The 22430-nt window shown below is 44.0% G+C and overlaps 1 protein-coding gene across 1 annotated transcript in view; it reads left to right on the top strand.

The window, feature by feature from the left end:
• Positions 1-22430, top strand: part of LOC141107662 (cytochrome P450 2F3-like) — a 63933-nt gene that overhangs the window by 21968 nt on the left and 19535 nt on the right. Inside the window, exons 3-5 of the mRNA XM_073598554.1 lie at positions 2392-2554; positions 15535-15684; positions 16163-16323. Coding sequence (XP_073454655.1) covers positions 2392-2554; positions 15535-15684; positions 16163-16323 — 474 coding nt within the window. The remainder of the gene's footprint in view (positions 1-2391; positions 2555-15534; positions 15685-16162; positions 16324-22430) is intronic.

Raw genomic sequence — 22430 nt, 5'->3', positions numbered from 1 at the left:
TATTGAAGGACAATCTGTATGAAGGACTAAAAAATTAATTACATACAAATCCAGCATGCATGAGGACAAAGGGGACATTCACAGCATATTCCAATCATGGTAATTAGGGAATGAGGAAAGAAATATAATATATTATCAATCATTAAATACAATAAAATGTGATATTAAAGGATAAAAATCTTACCTTCATATACTCCTTCTGCAGGACCTGGATGATGGCAGAACAGGTCTCCGGGATAATGATCCCCAGAGCCTGGGGGGAGATGCCTGTCAAGAACTTCAAGTCCTGCAGGCTTCTCCCTGTCGCCAAATACCGCAGGGTAGCGAAGAGCCTCTGCTCCGGAGTGATGGCTTGCTCATGCAGGTATCCTGCCTGCTAATATAAGGGGTCAGCAAAGCCAACAGATAGTGAAATACAGGGTCCGTCATCCTGAGAAAGTTCCTGAAATCATCAGGATTATTCTCACGGATCTCACGGAGCAAAGGCATATGAGAGAACTGGTCACGCTGAAGCAACCAATTCTTGGTCCATGAACTCCTCCCCACCCTGTTCATGGACTGGACTTGTGTCAAGGTCAGGACCCCAACACCAAGCCCCCGCACAGCACGAACTCTACGAGGAGTACGCATACGCAACATGGCTCGAAAACGGTCGGCTGCTCAGAACGAAGTAACAGAACGCACTGAAGAACAGCAAGGCCTGTGAAGAGCGACCTGAAAAACAGTAACGAACGCACAAGAACACAATGACTACTTACAGTCACGCGGAACTTGCTTGCACGCACTGAAGAGCAGATACAAACCCACAAGCACAAACTGAACAGCAGAAAACGATCTGAAAACCACGAGTCTGAAAAAGCGTGAATCGTCTCTCACCAAACTTTTACTAACACGAGATTAGCAAAAGGAGCCCAAAGGGTGCCGCGCTTGGTTCTGAAATGGCCTTTTCTAGTCTCGTCGTACGTGCTTGACGTCACCGCGTTCTTGGCGATCGGAAATTCCGACAACTTTGTGCGACCGTGTGTACGCAAAACAAGTTTGAGCCAACATCCGTCGGAAAAAATCCTAGGATTTTGTTGTCGGAATGTGAGAACAAAGTCCGACCGTGTGTACGGGGCATTAGAGTAGGGAACTCCAGCTTATAATTTTTGGATGCAAGCGAGAGATAGAGAGACATAAAGGCCGATTTACTAAGAGATTTGAGAATTATCCAGTCAGGTGCAAATGAAACAAGTAAGCAGAGATTTTATTTTACAAGATTGAATAATTTAAGTGAATCGTCACACATTTTATTATCTCATATTTATCTCATAATGTTGCACATAAAGAAAGCATTATTAAGACCTCTTCTTGAATGTTCAGTTCAGTTCTGGGCAGCAGTTCATTAGAAGAATATTTAACAGAGAGAAGGGCAACTTGATTATTAAGAAGCTTGGATGACTCGTTCAACGAGGAACTTAGATTTATTCACTCTTGAGAATATGCGATCTACGGGGGATATGATCACCTTGTATAAATTCCTAATCGGTCCATGGAAAGGTGACCTATTGAAAGGTGAGTTGGTTCTAACTAAATCTGCAGATTGCGGATAACTGGCTATCAATGTTTATAAAAAATAACACTGTCAATTGTTGATCTGGGGATCCTGTTTCCTGTTGGAGCAAACTGGACCACACTTTGTAAGGACTTCGGGGTTGATTTACTAAAGGCAAATAGACTGCACTTTTGCAAGTGCAGGTGCTCCAGAGCTTAATAAATGAAGGAGAGCTTTGCTGACTCCTGTCATCCAATCAAATGCAAGCAAAAATGCATTTTTTTTCCTTGTGTGTGATTGTGTATTTTTTGTAAAGTGAAGCTTTACCCCATTTACTAAGCTCTGGATCAACTGCACTTGCAAAAGTGAGCAGTCTACTTGCCTTTAGTAAATAAATCCCATTGTGTCTTTCTCTGGATCAACTGCCAGTTAAAGGTCCATACACCCTAGGAGTAGAAAAAAATGCCAGAACATCTAGCAGAAAAAGTGTCATCAGAACTGCTTGTAGTGGCTCATATTGCACAAGAGTTTAGGAGAGTTTATTGGCATTTGCTTTTATAAGCTTTTTTACAAAACATTCCCCCTCTGCTTTAGTAGATTTGCCTTAAGTAAAAAATATTTCGTTATAATCAATGTACACTTGAGATGTCAAATGATCTTTTAGGTGCTTTTAGGAGTGTTTATGGTCATTTAATGGTTATTCTGTCCAAAAATGCCTCTCAAAAACACATTTGTGATGTTTTTTTTTTCTGCCTCTAAATTCTCCTCTTGAAATATGATTTTTTTAAGCTCAGTGTGCATGCATTTTTTGTCTTTTTTAATGTAAGTATATGAGATTTCATTTCACTTTTCTGCAGCTGAAAGACAAGTATGGACTAGTCTACACTCTGTACCTGGGGCCTAAACCTGGAATTGTCCTATGTGGATATGATGCTGTGAAGGAGGCCTTAATTGATCAAAGTGAAGTATTTGGAGATAGGGGAGACTACCCTGTGTTCTTGAACTTCATAGGTGAACATGGTGAGACCAAGTTGCATTCTTTATTCTTTAAATTAGCCACTGACATGTTGGATCCCAACTCCAACCAACATTTATATTGGTGTTGAGTATAGTAGAGAAAGTATAGGACCTCAGGAAGTAATGCCGCATACACACGGTCGGACTTTCTAGAAAGCTAGGTCCGACGTACTTGCCGCCAGACTTCCGGCGGACTACCGCCGGACTTTCTGAACGGCCGGACTTGCCTACACACGGCCGGACTTTCCGGAATCCGGTCTTCCCGACGGACTTCCGCCGGACTTTCAGAATGAACGGACTTTCCCACACACGGACAAGTCCGTTCATTTTGAACGTGACTTGGGTACGACGGGACTAGAAAAGGAATTCAATCTCGCCGCTTTTTTTGACGAGATTGAAACCTTGCGAGCCCCGTCGCAGGCCCTTAGGTCTGGTATGGAACTTTAAGGAGAACCCCCTACGCCGAAAAACCGGCGTGGGGGTCCCCCCAAAATCCATACCAGACCCCGATCCGAGCACGCAGCCCGGCCGGTCAGGAAAGGGGATGGGGACGAACGAGCGCCCCCCCCCCTCCTGAACCGTACCAGGCCGCATGCCCTCAACATGGGGGGGTGCTTTGGGGGAGGGGGCGCCTTGCGGTGCCCCCCCACCACAAAGCACCTTGTCCCCATGTTGATGAGGACAAGGGCCTCTTCCCGACAACCCTGGCCGTTGGTTGTCGGGGTCTGCGGGCGGGGGGCTTATCGGAATCCGGGAGCCCCCTATAATAAGAGGGCCCCCAGATCCCGGCCCCCCCACCCTATGTGAATGAGTATGGGGTACATGGTACCCCTACCCATTCACCTAGGTAAAAAGTGTCAATAATAAAACACAACACAGGTTTTTAAAATAATTTATTAACCACTTGAGCCCCGGACCATTATGCTGCCTAAGGACCAGAGGTCTTTTTCCAATTTGGCACTGCGTCGCTTTAACTGCTAATTGCGCGGTCATGCAATGCTGTACCCAAACGAAATTTGCGTCCTTTTCTTCCCACAAATAGAGCTTTCTTTTGATGGTATTTGATCACCTCTGCGGTTTTTATTTTTTGCGCTATAAACGGAAAAAGACCGAAAATTTTGAAAAAAAATGATATTTTCTACTTTTTGTTATAAAAAAAATCCAATAAACTAAATTTTAGTCATACATTTAGGCCAAAATGTATTCGGCCACATGTCTTTGGTAAAAAAAATGTCAATAAGCGTATATTTATTGGTTTGCGCAAAAGTTATAGCGTCTACAAACTAGGGTACATTTTCTGGAATTTACACAGCTTTTAGTTTATGACTGCCTATGTCATTTCTTGAGGTGCTAAAATGGCAGGGCAGTACAAAACCCCCCCAAATGACCCCATTTTGGAAAGTAGACACCCCAAGGAAATTGCTGAGAGGCATGTTGAACCCATTGAATATTTATTTTTTTTGTCCCAAGTGATTGAAAAATGACAAAAAAAAAAAAAAAAAAAAATATTTACAAAAAGTCGTCACTAAATGATATATTGCTCACACAGGCCATGGGCCTATGTGGAATTGCACCCCAAAATACATTTAGCTGCTTCTCCTGAGTATGGGGATACCACATGTGTGGGACTTTTTGGGAGCCTAGCCGCGTACGGGGCCCCGAAAACCAATCACCGCCTTCAGGATTTCTAAGGGTGTAAATTTTTGCTTTCACTCTTCACTGCCTATCACAGTTTCGGAGGCCATGGAATGCCCAGGTGGCACAAAACCCCCCAAAATGACCCCATTTTGGAAAGTAGACACCCCAAGCTATTTGCTGAGAGGAATATTGAGTCCATGGAATATTTTATATTTTGACACAAGTTGCGGGAAAGTGACACTTTTTTTTTTTTTTTTTTTTTTTTTTCATAAAGTTGTCACTAAATGATATATTGCTCACACAGGCCATGGGCATATGTGGAATTGCACCCCAAAATACATTTAGCTGCTTCTCCTGAGTATGGGGATACCACATGTGTGGGACTTTTTGGGAGCCTAGCCGCGTACTGGACCCCGAAAACCAATCACTGCCTTCAGGATTTCTAAGGGTGAAAATTTTTGATTTCACTCTTTACTGCCTATCACAGTTTCGGAGGCCATGGAATGCCCAGGTGGCACAAAACCCCCCCAAATGACCCCATTTTGGAAAGTAGACACCCCAAGCTATTTGCTGAAAGGCATGGTGAGTATTTTGCAGCTCTCATTTGTTTTTGAAAATGAAGAAAGACAAGAAAAAACATTTTTTTTTTTTCTTTTTTCAATTTTCAAAACTTTGTGACAAAAAGTGAGGTCTGCAAAATACTCACTATACCTCTCAGCAAATAGCTTGGGGTGTCTACTTTCCAAAATGGGGTCATTTGGGGGGGTTTTGTGCCACCTGGGCATTCCATGGCCTCCGAAACTGTGATAGGCAGTGAAGAGTGAAATCAAAAATTCACGCCCTTAGAAAGCCTGAAGGCGGTGCTTGGTTTTCGGGGTCCCGTACGCGGCTAGGCTCCCAAAAAGTCTCACACATGTGGTATCCCCGTACTCAGGAGAAGCAGCAGAATGTATTTTGGGGTGTAATTTCACATATTTCCATGGCATGTTTGAGCAATATATCATTTAGTGACAACTTTGTGCAAAAAAAAAAAAAAAAAAAAAAAAATTTGTCTCTTTCCCGCAACTTGTGTCGCAATATAAAATATTCCATGGACTCGACATGCCTCTCAGCAAATAGCTTGGGGTGTCTACTTTCCAAAATGGGGTCATTTGGGGGGGTTTTGAACTGTCCTGGCATTTTATGCACAACATTTAGAAGCTTATGTCACACATCACCCACTCTTCTAACCACTTGAAGACAAAGCCCTTTCTGACACTTATTGTTTACATGAAAAAGTTTTTTTTTTTTGCAAAAAAATTACTTTGAACCCCCAAACATTATATATTTTTTTAAAGCAAATGCCCTACAGATTAAAATTGTGGGTGTTTCATTTTTTTTTTTCACACAGTAATTGCGCAGCGATTTTTCAAACGCATTTTTTGGGGAAAAAACACACTTTTTTTAATTTTAATGCACTAAAACACGCTATATTGCCCAAATGTTTGATGAAATAAAAAAGATGATCTTAGGCCGAGTACATGGATACCAAACATGACATGCTTTAAAATTGCGCACAAACGTGCAGTGGCAACAAAATAAATACATGTTTAAAAGCCTTCAAAAGCCTTTACAGGTTACCATTTTAGATTTACAGAGGAGGTCTACTGGAAAAATTACTGCACTCGATCTGGCCTTCGCGGTGATACCTCACATGCATGGTGCAATTGCTGTTTATGTTTGACGACAGACCGCCGCTTGCGTTCGCCTTAGCGCGAGAGCAGGGGGCGACAGGGGTGCTTTTTTTTTTTTTTTTTTTTTTCTTTATTATTTTTTTGCTTTTTTAATCTTACTTTTAAACTGTTCCTTTCATATTTTTTTTTTTAATCATTTTTATTGTTATCTCGGGGAATGTAAATATCCCCTATGATAGCAATAGGTAGTGACAGGTACTCTTTTTTGAAAAAATTGTGGTCTATTAGACCCTAGATCTCTCCTCTGCCCTCAAAGCATCTGACCACACCAAGATCGGTGTGATAAAATGCTTCCCCAATTTCCCAATGGCGCTATTTACATCCGGCGAAATCTAAGTCATGAAATACTCGTAGCTTCCGGTTTCTTAGGCCATAGAGATGTTTGGAGCCACTCTGGTCTCTGATCAGCTCTATGGTCAGCTGGCTGAATCACCGGCTGCATTCTCAGGTTCCCTGTTGAGACAGGAGAGCCAGAGAAAAACACGGAAGACGGTGGGGGGGGGGGCATTCCCTCCCACGGCTTGTAAAAGCAGTCTAGAGGCTAATTAGCCGCTAGGATTGCTTTTACATAAAAGCCGACCGCTGGCTGAAAAGAATGATACCAAGATGATACCTAAACCTGCAGGCATCATTCTGGTATAACCACTCAAAGTCGTGAATGGCGTACCTGAAGACAAAAAAATGGTTAACAATGGTTAACAATAAAGCACAGTAAAGTGTAAATAATTACACACCTGAAAAACAAACATGATAAAACATAATAACAATAACAATAACAATAAAACATTGCAGAATAGAATACAGTAAAAAAGAGCAGAACAATAGAGAGAGAGAGAACAATAAAACAACAACTATTTTTTTTTATTTCATATTTTTTTTTTTTTTTACACTTTTTTTGTAACTAACTTTTATAACGGTAACCGGTTCCAGGTTCGGGTCTCTCAAAATGCGATGGCATCTTGGGAGACCCTGTGAAAGTGTGCCTAGTCTGTGCAATGCTGTACCCTACGCTAATACTCAACTAGTGAATGGTAGCGTTCAAAACATTCACCAATGCAAAGACCAGGATTGTCAGGACAGGAGGGACAATAATAGCGGGTGTCACGCCTATATCCGCGCTTGCTGCAGACACGACATCTTTTTTGGGGGGTTCGTTGGGTAGGGGTACTCGGGAGGACATAAAAATGCCTCTCATGCAGCCGACTGCATTTGGTTGGGGATGTGAATGGGGGAAGTACGGGCGCTGCAGAAGCGGTGGGTTCCCAATTAGGATTGGCGAATGCAGCAGGAAGGGCACTATGGGCACGATGGGCCTGTGTTTGTCTTTTTGGTGGCAGCGGGACACTACTTGTGCTTGCCACCTCACCAGCTTGAACTGCACTTATGGGACTCGCCACGTCACCAAGTGTTACTGCAGTGCTGGTTTGACTACGACCGGGGTGTACTAGGCCGCTGGCGCTTGCCAGTTCACCAAAACGCTACCAAAAAACGTTAGCGATCGCAGGGATCAGGCCTGACTCTGCGAACGCTGCAGTTATGCGTTTAGTGTTTTGTAAGTGTCAGTGATCGATCGATACTGCACTTGGGTGGGCTGGGCCGGGCCGGGCGGAGGGGCAAAACGCAGGTGCTAGCAGGTATCTGGGCTGATCCCGCTAACACTGCGTTTTTGGGAACCCTAAACTGCTGGTGACGCTAGTATAGATCTGATCGGATCAGATATTGATGCGATCAGATACTATACCACTAAGGGAGGTGTACGGTGCGTGCGTGGGTGTTAGCGGTACTGGCGCTAACCTGACGCCTGGGGCTGGTGCTTGCCAGTTCACCAAAATGCTACCAAAAAAACTGTTAGCGATCGCAGGGATCAGGCCTGACTCTGCGAACGCTGCAGTTATGCGTTTAGTGTTTTGTAAGTGACAGTGATCGATCGATACTGCACTTGGGTGGGCTGGGCGGAGGCACAAAACGCAGGTGCTAGCAGGTATCTGGGCTGATCCCGCTAACACTGCGTTTTTGGGAACCCTAAACTGCTGGGGACGCTAGTATAGATCTGATCGGATCAGATATTGATCCGATCAGATACTATACCACTAAGGGAGGCGTATGCTGCATGCGTGGGTGTTAGCGGTACTGGCGCTAATCTGACGCTGCCTGGGGCGACGCATATCACCGCCGGGCGATCAGGGGGCTAAACCTTTATTTGGTAATAAACGGCGGGTGCCCTGACACTATAAAAAATAAACAAACTAACCAGCGTCACCCGTAACGGTTATACGCTGATCAGTGGTGAAAGGGTTAACTAGGGGGCAATCAAGGGGTTAAAACATTTATTAGGTAGTATATGGGGGTCCCTGACGCTATAAAACGCTGACGGCGAACCTAAATATTTACCTCACTAACTAGCGTCACCAGCGACACTAATACAGCGATCAGAAAAATGATCGCTTAGTGACACTGGTGACAGGGGGTGATCAAGGGGTTAAAACTTTATTAGGGGGGGTTAGGGGGGTACCCTAGACCTAAAGGGGGGTAATACTCACTGTCCCAACACTGTAACTGTCACAAACTGACACTATGCAGTAATCAGAAAAAAAAAAAAAAAAAAAAAAAAACTGCTGGTGTCAGTTTGTGACAGGGGGGGGGGGTGATTGGGGGGGGATCGGGGGGGCGATCGGGGGGGGGATCGGGGTGTTTTGTGTGCCTGGCATGTTCTACTGTGTGTGTGTGTGTTGTGCACTCACATTGATGTCTTCTCTCCTCGGGCCGGAACGGAAAATACCGACCCGAGGGGAGATGACATCACTTCCTTTGCTGCTGTTTAGCATACAGCAGCAAAGGAGTGTTTTCATTGGCCGGCGGCGATCGCGAGGGGGGGAGCCACGAACGGATGGTCTCCCCCTCATCACCGATCGCCGCTGGACAAAAGACGACCGCCTCGGGCACCGGGGGGGGGTCCGATCGGACCCCCCACCCGCGGAAGGCAAATCACGTACCCTGTACGTGATTTTGCCTGTCCGTGCCACTTTGCCGACGTACATCGGCGTGAGGCGGTCGTCAAGTGGTTAAACAGCTCCGGGGGGGCGGTCTTCTTCCGTCTTCGGGGGTCCCTCTGGTTCATCTTCTCCCGGCGTCCGGTTAGTTCTTCTCCGCTCTCCGGCCTCTTCTCCCGGTGTCCCAGGTCTTCGGCCGGCTCCTCCGCTGTCTTCAGGTAGCTCTATTGCCAGCGGAGGTCCGGACTTCTTGGCTTCTTGGCTTCTTGTGTTCTCTTCTCTTCTCTTCCCCCAGATGTTGACACGACGCTCTCTCCGGCTGGACTGGTCTCTGAGGGCTGCGTTGTGACTTATATAGGCGGAGACCCCGCCCCCATATGATGTCACAGTCCCTGGGCATGCTGGGGGCCCTCTTATTATAGGGGGCTCCCGGATTCCGATAAGCCCCCCGCCCGCAGATCCGACAACCAACGGCCAGGGTTGTCGGGAAGAGGCCCTTGTCCTCATCAACATGGGGACAAGGTGCTTTGTGGTGGGGGGGCACCGCAAGACGCCCCCTCCCCCAAAGCACCCCCCCATGTTGAGGGCATGTGGCCTGGTACGGTTCAGGAGGGGGGGGGCGCTCGTTCGTCCCCACCCCCTTTCCTGACCGGCCGGGCTGCGTGCTCGGATCGAGGTCTGGTATGGATTTTGGGGGGACCCTCACGCCGGTTTTTCGGCGTAGGGGGGTTCTCCTTAAAGTTCCATACCAGACCTAAGGGCCTGGGATGCCCCCCGCGCTCGCCGCAATGGGAAAATTAGTTTTTCCTATTGCAGCGAGCGCGAGATGCAGTAACCTGCTCCTCCGTCGTATCTGGTCCTTCGGACTAGCATACAGACGAACGGGCTTTCCGTCAGGAACTGAGTCCGGCGGAGGTACGACGTAAAGATTTGAAGCAGGCTTCAAATCTAAAGTACGTCGGATTTCCGCCCGAAACGGTCCGTCGGAAGTCCGATGGAGACCACACACGGTCGGATTGTCCGCCGGACTTGGTCCGGGCGGCGTCCGTCGGACTTTTGCAGGTGAAAAGTCCCGACCGTGTGTACGCGGCATGAGAGAAATCTGTCGAATGGGGTTGCATACAGCAATAAAAACCAACCAGAGCTTTTAACATGTCACCACTGTACTTAAAAAGGTGCATTTATTTGCATCTATGTCAACATTTGGGTTATGTCTCTCACTTCCTGTCTCAATCACTACAAAGGAAGAACTAGAAATTTAGTTAAATTGATAAAACACACATTGTTTAATTTGCAGTATCCCTTCTCTTTCTGTACAAGGATAATGTACAAGTAATTATTTCATAAATTATTATTATTTATAAACAAAAAAAAAATCAAACTACCTTTTTTCATAATCGATATACAGTTGTCACATGACCCAGCTCTTTCCCAGCTTGTTTCTAGGGAAACATAAGTAGGAGGAGCTTCTAGTCCTCTGCTGCTGGTCACGTGTTCAACATAAACAAAAACAGTCTTTGGAATATCAATAAACTGTTTTTTAAATTGTCATACAAATATATATTTGAAATCAAATCTTTATAATTTTAGACTATAACATGGTGCGCGATGACGTACGACGGGACTAGAAAAAGGAAGTTAGCCAATAGCTGCCCTTGCGACGTTTTTGTTCCGTTGGAATAGCACACAGATGAACGATGCAGCGATGAATTTCTTAATTTGTCATTTCTGTTTACTTTTATAAATTGTTGATGTATATACAGTATGTACTTCTTGTATAGTGCTGCACCTTTGATTTATAATTTGTACAAATTTGTATCACAGTTTATAGTGGCTGCTTTACACTTATAATTTTATAACCTAGCGCAGATTTTTTCACATTTTTAGCATGTTATTTTTGATAGGGAGGGAATGCTTAGCATAGAAACTCACTAAAAACTGAGCGTAGCACCCTCTACTTACAGGTAGGTGCTAGATTAGTATTTTTCTAGTGGTAGGGCTCAGATACAGGTAAGTTTAGCTAGGCCTGTGTTCTCATTTCAGGCCTGGTTGTTTTGATCTGGGAGTGGGAGTGTTAGTATAGTGGGGGGTGTGGCCACCTACACTTTGGCTCAAAGATGCCTCCTCTGCTTCTAGAGGAATTGTTCTGGAATAGAGGCTGGACTTGAGCCCTGAGTGGCAGGCACCTCATGTGAGGAGCCCTGACCAATCATTAACTTGCATTGGCAAGGGGCAGGCCTCCCTTATTAGCTGGGGTCACATGCTTCCAGGGAGGAGTTCCGGAGTACAGGAAAGACAGCATGGAGTAAGGGAGGTGCTGTCCTGGGCATCCCCATGCGCGGAGGAAGAGGGATGGAGGAGCCATCTGGGAGGAAGCTAAAGATAAAGATCTTCAGCTCTGCGGAGTGCATCGGGCTTCTGTGACCGGGGAACACAGGACTTGGATGGGAAGAAGATCAAGTGAAGGAAGTAGGCGTAAAGAGGCAGAAGTAGATCAGCACATCAGGTTTCTGTGACCAGGGAATACAGGACTTTGATACAAAGGAGAAGGTCAGTGTAATGTTGAAGAAGCAGAAGTACTGGAGAGAGTAGTGTAGCATGCTGTGCGGCTGGGGAGCACAGTATGGACAGAAGTGGACAGGCTGGGAACAGTAGCTTGCTGGGTTTTGCCATGTGCCAAGTCATCAGGAGGGAAGATCCTGTGAGTGCGCATTGCTGACAATTTCCAAAGACTGAGTGATTGTCCAGTTCAAGCTGGAGAAGGAAGCTGTGTGCACCTGTGCGCACCTTTGGTTCTTTGGGTCAAAGAGACATTATCATTTTAGTCCACATGTAGGGATTATTCAGAGTGGTTCCTCTTGTTCTATTAGAAGTGAAGCTAACAACTCAGTAACTATGCAATAAAAGATTTGCACAAAGTAAAGAAGTTAATGCAGGGAAAACTCAGAATACAAGGCCAAGGCCACAAGTAATTTCAAGAATCTCAGTATCAGGGGCATCTCATACCTCCCTCATTTCTATCCAAGTTTATCCCGCAAATAAAAGCAAGAAAACCAAATCATTGACTGTTTAATGTCTTTAACACGGTGCATGGGAGGTTGGCAGCAGGATGATTAGCGGATAGCTATAACCAACTCAGCAGCCCCTACGGGTTGTACCGCTACACTGAGCATGTGCAGAGTTGCCAACACTGCTCTGCACAATTTCCAACTGTAGTGGGGACATGGAAAGGAGGGAGGGATAGAGAACAGCAGGATCAACCAGTTTTTTGCAGAATACAGAAAACAAATCCCTTAGTGACTGAGTGAATATGAACAGCATGTAAAATAACATCTACTGATAGTTTTTAATGATGGATTAATAACTCTTTAACACCAGTGGCGGCCGCCCACCTAATCCATGCGCCTGGCCCCTAATCTACATGCGCCTGGCCCCTAATCTACATGCAGGATGCCGGACACATGCATTTCAATGGACATGAATTTCATTTTTTTTTTTTTGAAGCACATGATTAGAGCCTGAGGCTCTATTTGGCTTCATAAAGGGTGGGCTCGGGGCGCAGAGCACTGCACCCCGAGCCCACCCACTTGTGTGACAATAGCAAACTAAAATTCGCTATTGTCTTCTTGCTTCTCCTCCCGGCCAATCAGGAAGCATGGTCTTAAGACCTGATTGGCCGAGAGGAGAAGCGAAACTATTGGCTGGCCGGAAGCAGAAGCAGGGGGGAAGCCGCCAAAGAGGAGACACAGGAGGAAGCTGCCGAAGCTGTCCGCGATCTGGATGGGGTAAGATATATTGTGCCAGGCCAGACCAATGTAAGTATGCAATAAAGATCATACCTGGGGTTCAGCTTTAAAATAAGTAAAAACAGATGTTCTAACTTCCCCATTCTATCCAAAATCAACAAAAATTGTTTTCTAGAATTAGAAATATATTAACAGAAAACATCCAAAGGGTTTGTACTTTAGTTACAGTTCAAGCAATCAGTCTTTCTATACTGCCAGCTTGTTGTAAAACTGTTTTGGAGTCATTTTGATTTTTTAATACAAAAAACACAACATATGCTCTAAATTTACCATTGCCAGCATAAAAGATGAGATTGTGTCAGAGTAATAAATACCAAATACATTAAAGCGGACCTTCAGTCATTTTTCCTTAGGTTTCACAGTGAGTATAACAAGCATGCTTTATTGCATATACAGACGGATTTTACTGTTGCGGGTTTAGTAACACTTTAATATTAATAAAGTAGATTTTTTTATGCAATTACATGCCCTGCGAGATTTAGAATTCTGTCAATATTTTTTTGTAAAGCACAGAATTCTGTTTACTGGAGTGCCAGCATTCAGGACACACAGAAGGGACTTTTCTAAGACAGGCGGTTTCCTGCTATCCTCCCATTCTCCATCCTTAAAGTAGTTGTAAACCTCAGGCATGAAATATGATCAAAGCATATCCTTCTATAGTGTGTTCTTGTCTCAATGCAGAGCACTAAGTGTTATTTTTCTCTACTGCTTTGTTCCTTTGCTATAAGCATGAGTCACTTCTGGCAAGTTTTTCTGACACCAAGACAAAAATGGTGACAGGGGAGGTATTTCCAGCTGATTGACAGCCTCAGCTCTGTTCCCGTTTGCTGTGTGGAGGAGGGCGTGTCCCTTCCCTCCAATCAGCTTTCAGAGCTCCCCTTACTGATGTAATTTCAGCTCTCTACCCCCTGCTTTTTTAGAGCTGAGAGGATCCTGTGTAAATTCTACACTTTGAATGGATGTAGGGGAGACACAGCTGTAGATAGACAGGTACAACTTATATAAGATGATTTGTTTCATCTCTGTGTATCATATGAGGCCAGTCACTTCACTGGGTATATGTAAGGGTTTACAACCACTTTAAAAGGCCCACGGTGCTCTTGGAGGGGAACTGGATGAGTGCTGCTGGGGACAGTAGAGGAGATCTGATTATGCTTCACCATGTAGAAGTGGCTGGTTGGCTCTATAGCCCACTACATTATTTCTACCAGATTTAGCAAAGTCTTTGTCTGAGTTTCTTTGATCTCTGGATGAAACCTAGCCCCACCAAGCCATAGGCACCTGCTTAAAGTGGAGTTCCATCCATTTAAAAGTAGGCAGCTACAAAAAGTATAGCTGCTGACTTTTATTATTCAGACACTCACCTGTCCCGTGGTCCAGTGATGTGGGCGCACAAAGCCCCGCTCCTCTCCCCCTCCTCTCCGTGGTACCGGCATTCTAACTGTGGGTGCCCAGCTGTGGCTTCACTGCACCGCACTGCGCATATGCGAGCCACGCTGCGAATGGCCGGGCAATCTTCTGGGACCTGTGACGTGTCCCAGAAGATGGGAAGGAGGGGGGAGAGGTGAACTTCCTTCCGGCGCCGCTGCGCCAGGGGAGGAACTGGGAGCTGGGTGCCTGTAAAAACTGGGTACCCGCTCCCCCCCCCAAAAAAAAAATGACATACCAAATGTGGCATGTCAGGGGGTCACCAGCACTTAAAGCAGAAGTTCCATTTTTGGGTGGAACTCCTCTTTAAGTTATTTTGTAGCCATGGCACCTCAAATTCGCTTAGGCAACATGTAGCTTTCTCAGCACAATATATAGTTTGTAAATGTCTTTAATCTAGTATCACATCAGCACTAAGGTTAACAAACATGTATGTGTCCTTGATAAGTAAATAACAGTGCAGCGCTAGTGATACATTAAAAAAAACAATCAAACAAGTTGCTCATAGCATAAAATATTGAAAGTCCCCTTCGGTAAAAGAAAAATGAATATGAAAGTTGACAGATAAGATCTCCTTGGCGGTGATAAGGGTTCTCACAGACATTCATATGGTGTATCTTAATCCGTGATTCCTCCACCAGCTAGCCAAACCGCTCACCTCAATCACTGGACCCCTGAGTTAACAGATGGGTCAAACAGGCATTCACCACTTAAAGTGGTCACAGATGGAAGATTGAATAGACAGATGAATAGGATACGATGTCCAACCACTTTAAACAACCGCACGTTGTCACTCTTAATTTCCAACCGTGGTACCATAAAAAAAAAATAAAAAGTATATAGTGCACACTGTGTAGCTAAAAATACTTTCTTTATGCATGTATGTGTCAGCTCCCTTGTAATACATCACCAAAACAAAACTGCTGTGGACATCTAGAGGTGCTTGCACACAACCAGAAAAGCCTCCCAAACCCTACTGTTATGGTCAAATGGTCTGCTGTTGTGACGGACAAACCTTTAGCACTTTCTGATGGCATGCCCACACATTCCTAAATTCTGTAGTCTCCTTTTGACGACAGAGGCTTCCCATTAAAGTGATGAGCCAAGAAGAGTGTATTTTAGTGTTGGGCTTAGCACCAACCAGAAGTGTCTAAGCTTTGACTGCAAGAGTGGGCTGGCATTTGGTAACAGGGTTTGGGGAGGCTGTTTTTTTCCCAAATGCAAAGTCTTTTCAAGGCACACAAGGTGGGATAACTACAGGACCTGTGATGGATTAAAATTTAATAGACAGATTTAACAAGTGTGTTTTTCTGACTTACTTTTAACAAGAACTGGCTCCCATGAACATTAGTGATTATACACCTGTTTTTTTTTCTTTACTCTAACAGACCTTGCCTTTACCAATGGGGAGAGATGGAAGTCACTTCGGCGCTTTGCTCTGCTCACACTGAGGAACTTTGGAATGGGGAAGAGGAGTCTGGAAGAGCGAATACAAGAGGAGGCTCAGTTCCTCATGGAAGAGTTTAAAATGACAAAGGGTACAGCTCTTCTAAAAATCTGATTTTATTTTGTATGTTTTGTATCAAATATACTACAAAGGAAGAGGACACCCAAAGCCAAAGTCTTCAATTAATCTGTTAATGTATTTTGCAAATATGATCATAATTCCATGTATATCTGTTTTTCAGCCACATACCCTTTTAGAATAAGCCTGTCCCAGTTCTTCACAGGGTAGTTGGGGGGACACATACAGTGAGGTGGAGAGGACGTGGGTGAGTTATGGTTCACAGAAAGTGGAGGTAAAAGCCATGAGAGTGGTTGGAGGTTTGGACACTGTTAAGGTGTATAGGCTTCAGAGGTGGGGCACAGACAATAGATTGGTGGGTTTTGGTCTGGTTAGCTGCAACAAATAGTAAGTGAATAAACAAACCATTATGGGGTGGGAGTGGGGCCTACATACACTAATGGATGTGTCAAGACAGTAAATAACACTGATGTGTATGACTTGTTTCCTAGGGACTCCAGTTAATCCCACAAAATACTTTGCTCGAACAGTCTCAAACGTGATTTGTTCCATAGTTTTTGGCAATCGGTTTAATTATGAAGACAAAAGACTGTTGGCAATAACCGAAAGTATTTATAATAACTTCATTGTTATGAGTGGCACCTGGGGAACGGTGAGCATGAAGTGATTTATTTTCTTTATTTAAAAGATTAGTTCTAAAAAATAAAAATGTTGTTCTTTTTTTGTTTAGTCAGGTAAGTATAAAATATTTCATATGAATATGTTTTTTCTATTTTTTTTAGCCAGCAGGTGAAGCTCTCTGGTTCTTTCTAAAAGGTTTCCTTTGTTATAAAAACTGTGTACAGAGCTCAGTAGGTCAAGCTGAAATGTACACACACAGCTGAATGAGTTAGAGCAGAGACACATTTCTAAATGGTTACCCTATGGATGGTACCGTAGCCTCCCTGGCGGTTTTCCCGAGTGTGGCTCGGGGTTAAAATTCAGGACCATTAGCGGTAGCCCCGAGCCACACTCGGGATTACATCGCAGGATCCTGGTGTGGCTTTACTTACCTTGTCCCCGGGATCCTGCGATGTCCCCCGCTGCGTCTGCGGGCTCCGTCCTCCTCCGAAGCCTCTCCGTGCCAGGCTCCGTTCCCTGCGAGCAGCGCGACGCACGGGGGCGGAGCCTGGCGGCAAATTCAAAAAAGTGTAAAATCATAACACATACAGTACTGTAATCTTACAGATTACAGTACTGTATGAAATGATTTCACATCCCTTTTGTCCCCAGTGCTTTGTCCAATGCCCTGCATGCAGTTTTATGTGATATATACTGTTCTTTCTGCCTGGAAACTGGAGATTGTCCATAGCAACCAAAAAGTGTCCCTTTACATCAAAAGTGGCTTTAGACCAGCTAGAAAACAGCGATAGTAAATTAGAACACTTGCAGAATTGAGCGATAGTGAATCGTGGGGAAATTTATTTTATTATTATTATTTTTTTTTTTTTAATTATTTATTTTTATTTATTATATTATAATTTATGTTTTTGTGTTTCAAACTTTATCATACCCGGGATATCTACTAGACTCTTGTTTGGACAGATTTAAGTGTGTTACTGTTAAGAATTACAGACCTACAATATAAAACGCCAAATTTCCATGCAAAATAATTGTACCGCTTTCAGCACCTAAAATCCGAAATAATCATACTGCCAGGGAGGTTAAAGGCTCAAGTAAATAGATAGATAGAAAAATATAGATTCTGTAGATAAATAGGTATAGGCAAGTGAAGAGTACCCTTTGTGATACTCTGAACTTTCTTATGGTCCATGATATACAACTGGGGTTAAGACAGCAATTGCCTTTTCACTTCTCACCAAACCTACATCTAAAATAAATGGGCATAATCTGCACAAACAAATGGGCAAAGGCTGAACAAATAAATGGTCATAGTAGTAATAGTAATAGTAATAGTAATAGTAATGGTCATAGTATGCACAAATGCTTGGTGTGTGTGTGCGTGTGTGTTTGCGGCTGTGAAAAGCGTATACCCTTAAAAAATAAATAATGAAGCTCATCCAAAACCATTTTAGTTTCTCTTTAGGCTAGAAGCACATGGGTGGCTTGGCCCTTCAGCATCAACTTCCAGTGAACAGAAACTAAAGGCTGTTTAGCCTAGAGAAGGGGGGGGGGAGGGGGAAAGATCTTCCCCAGGGACTTTTAAGGTGCTATTTAATAAGAACAATATGACATAGATAATGTCACCCAAAAATCATTATCACATTTTTATTATATAAACATAATGATTTTTGGGTGACATTATCTATGTCATACTGTTCTTATTAACATGTCTCACTCGTGAAGTGAGGCATAAATTTTTTAAATGTGATTTAATACAAATAAATATCAATTTTTACTCAGTATGATTGTACAGAATTTTTTGAATATATTGTCTATTAAATAGCACCTTAAAAGTCCCTGGGGAAGATCTTTCCCCCCCCCCCCCCCCCCCCACACTTCTCTAGGCTAAACAGCCTTTAGTTTCTGTTCATTACTTAATCATGGGATGTGGTGCTTTTAGTTGACCATCTCTGTCCTTCCTATACTTTATTACATCAACTTCCAGTGTTTTTGGGCACCCGGGAAGCACAGGTGCATCATCCAGCCCACTGCCAGCAGCCGGTTAAAATCTTTGACCGGCTGAAATATGTGACAGTTGTACACTTTATCGATCGGTACTCACATTTAGTGCCATGTTCATTCAAGGATGTATACTCCAAAAGCAAAATTCTGCACTGTACAGCATCCATATACCACGTGTTACAACCTGTCATAGATTTTATCAGCCAACTGGAAGTGTATGAGCAAAAATAGGATGTCCGCACTCCCAAATTAGATGCAATAGAAAATGTTTATTGAGGAGTATAAAAATAAATGCAAAGAAGCAATGACATAGCCAATGGCAGGGAAAAATGTGACGCGTTTCACACGACTAGCGTGCTTCGTCAAAGCCATCCATTTGCCTGCAGCAGTGACAGGGCGTGCACTCCATCTGATGCATGTTCATTTGCAGCTCAGCGGTCTTCACCTGGAGACTTTCTTTCTTTCTTCACCAGGAGGTTCTAAATGCTGGGAGATGGAGGCAAGCATTCCAATCATGTCACAGCAGTCACATGATTTGGAAATCTCCCAAACACAATTATACATCAGGAGCTTTCCGGTAACTGTTCCAGGAGCGTGCTCTCAGCACAGAAATATGTTTTAATAGGGATGCATATATGCGGCCTTTGGGCATTAAAGCCTCCGGCGGGAACTGGTTAAAGAAGTTTTAAACCCTCATCCCTAAAGGCTGCCATACAATGGTTCAGCGGGGACTGGCCTATTGATCGACTTGTATACAACCAGCCTGTTGGGTTTTTGTTGAACGTCCGGTGCCTCCAACTAAAGCCAGCAACACTGACCATTGTATTCTGATGGTGGGGAAGGCTCCTCGCTGTCAGAATACAATGCCACAGTGGGACGAATTCCTGATCTATCTTGAATGTGTGGATGAGGGAATTGGATCATTTTTTTCATTCAACCCACTGGTTGAATGGAGAAAAAAGTACTAGTTACTTACCGGTAACTGTCTTTCTGGGAAATCTTCCAGGACGGCACACCTGAGAGATGAGAGGCTCCTCCCCACAGGAAACACAATCAATCAACAGCAGTTTTAAGTCCACACCCTTCCCCCTGATCCTCAGTTTGTAGAGAAGTAACTCCTGAACCTGGTTCACAAGGGAAATCATTCCTCATAGGTACTCACCTTCTAGTGTTCTAAAATTTTCCCTCCTCCAACGGGTGGGAAGTAGGCCTGCCGTCCTGGAAGATTTCCCAGAAAGACAGTTACCGGTAAGTAACTAGTACTTTTCTCAAGTCATCTTCCAGGACGGCACACCTGAGAGGATAATCAAGTACCTCAGGCCTACCTTAGGGTGGGACCACTGCAAGACTCTTGGCGAACCTCGGTTCTGCAGTAAGCTTTACCTTTACTCCATATGCTTGATGAAGGTATCTTAGCTGGATCATGCGGCTGATCTGCCGGTCTACTCCACATGTGTCCCTGCCTTCTCTGTTTCGGATGCAGGATCTAGGTGGAGTGGGCTCTTAAAGATGGAATCAGAAAACATGTTAAACTTGTAGGTTATCAATTTTGCCTGTCACACATCTACCAACAATGGCCTATTCTGCCTATAGGTGCTGTTTAGAACCACTAAAAAGATTAATCGGAGACCTGTGTTGTAAGACAAGGACACTACATTGATCCATAAGGGGGCCTGTCTTAACACAACCCTGTCCAGGGAAATAAAACTGCCAAAAAAGGGGGGCCCCTGACAGACAACCCCTTTTTGTTCATTTTTAGCTTTACGTCAGCAAAGACTGAAGGGAAACCTACTTAAGGGAAATAGATTAACAAAAACTTAATCCCTGGGTTTAAGGCATGCCCAATCTATAGTTTTACTTACGCCTGAGAGCCTACTCAGGAGATTAACATCTATAGCAGGAGAAGAACACTCATATTGCTACATCTAGTTTTGCTAGAAGGGCAAAATGAAGGCCATGCACCGAGCTGTAACCTATTTGGTCGGGTATACATGTTTATACTTTATCTTCAGGCCATAAAACTCCTCTGAACCGAACTTCCTAAGTTCTTATTAAACAGGGCGATTCATTATCGCCTTCCTCCAGTGACCCATAACTCTACTGGGCTTCAACCCTAGGAAATGGCTCTGGCATCCCTGAATGTAAGGGGTCGAGGCTTTCTGACATGTGACATCTGCACCAGAACTCCAGGCCCTTTCACGGAAGAGAAGGCTGAAATACAAAAAGGTGATACATGTATTATTAATATCACAAATAAAAAAATCATAGATTGTGGACATAGCACAATAGATTTAGACAGAAAGGACACAAGCATAGACATCAATGTTGTGTGACTAGCTAAACCAAAATATCAAATATGGGAAGAGACCCAAATCTGAACCTCACAGTCTGGTTTTCTGATGTGCGGCCAATATGTAAGCATTAAGACACAAACACACCTTAAATGCTGCGCATTTCTGAAGTGCAGCTAGCTAGGTCATAACTGGTAAATACAGAAAGGACGGGAACCCCCTTTTACAGTGGTGTTTTACTGATGTACAGCAAAACAAGGCTATAAAGAGAAGACAGAAAGACCCAAACTTCTATGTTGCGTATTTATGACGAACCACCAAGTACAGTTATAAGACAATCCTTCCTGTTATGCAGTTCTGTAGTGCAGTTACATAGAACCAACAGAGAAAGAACACAAGCAACCTACAGCATTGTGTTTTTCTGAAGTGCCATAAGGTAAGGCAATATGAAACAGAAAGCACCAACAAGCTTCAATGTTGAGTACTTCTGCTGTGCAGCAACATAAAAACAAACAACAGACAGCCTTTACAGCTGCGATCTTTCTGGTCTACTGCAAAATAAGGCAATAACTCCACAATGAGTATTCCTGCAGCATTGCAAAACCTGAACCAGAAGGGACAGATAAGCTTAGGGTTCCCACACCCGTGCAACCCAACCTGCCACTTGGGACTGCAAGACGCATGAGAAGTCATACTATGGCTTCCAAAGGGTATCATTCGTGACTGTGCGACTCCAGGTCGCAGCGTATCCAGCAGTCCCTGCTTACGGAACCACAGACCTCAAGATTGCACAGGTCGCAGGAAAAGCAGTTTTCGGGTCGAACAAACAAGGGGTCCCCATGCTGTGGCTCCCTGGAGGAGTGCAGCCAACAACCCCCTACTGTGTATACCTAAGAAACAGCAAGGAAGATCAATGAGAAACACCACTTACTGCTGTGCCTTTCTGATATACGGACGATAAGTCAGTAAATATAGGACATACAGGACACAAACAATGTTCAATCTTTGTGTATGTCTGATGTGTAGCATATACCAATACTGAGCAGAGATGTCATTACCCTCAATGTGTCTCCCTGCTGAGCAGCAAAAACAAATCAGAAAAAGACAAACAACCTTCACTGTTGTGTCCTTTCTGATATGCAGCCAATAAGGCAGTAAACCTTCAATTTTGTATGTGTCTGATGTGCAACAACAATCTTGAATAGAGATAGCACATCCATATTCAAGTGATTTGGCATGTGACTCAACATGTCAAATCGCATGCCTAAAATTGGCAGCCATTGCCGTTAATAGCACTGTCTGAATCAGCCCGGGCCACTTTGTGGTGCTGCACTGATTACCAATGGCAGTATGTGTACTACCCCTGGCACAGGTTCAATTTTGTATTTTCCAACAAAATCAGGACCATCCGTCATCACTGCTGCCTTTCTTATAAGCAACCAATAAGGCAGTAATACAGGACCCACAGACAGACCTCAATCTTGTATATGTCTGATATGCAATAATATAACAGTTCTGAATAGAGATAGCACATCCATATTGAAGTGATTTGGCATGCAACTCAACATGTCAAAGTCGCATGCCTAAAATCGTCCGCCATTGCTGTTAATAGCGCTGTCTGAATCAGCGCGTCACTTTGTGGTGCTGCACCGATTACAAATGGCAGTATGTGTACTACCCATGGCACAGGTTCAATTTGTATTTTCCAACAAAATCAGGACCATCCATCTTCACTGCTACCTTTCTGATAAGCAACCAATAAGGCAGTAATACAGGACCCACAGACAAACTTCAATCGTGTATATCTCTAATGTGCAACAATCTAACAATTCTGAATAGAGAT

Source organism: Aquarana catesbeiana, linkage group LG09 (genome assembly GCF_042186555.1).
Source record: "Aquarana catesbeiana isolate 2022-GZ linkage group LG09, ASM4218655v1, whole genome shotgun sequence".
Taxonomy (NCBI): Eukaryota; Metazoa; Chordata; class Amphibia; order Anura; family Ranidae; genus Aquarana; species Aquarana catesbeiana.
The sequence above is the reverse complement of the archived record's forward strand: the minus strand, read 5'-3'. Positions and strand labels throughout refer to the sequence as shown.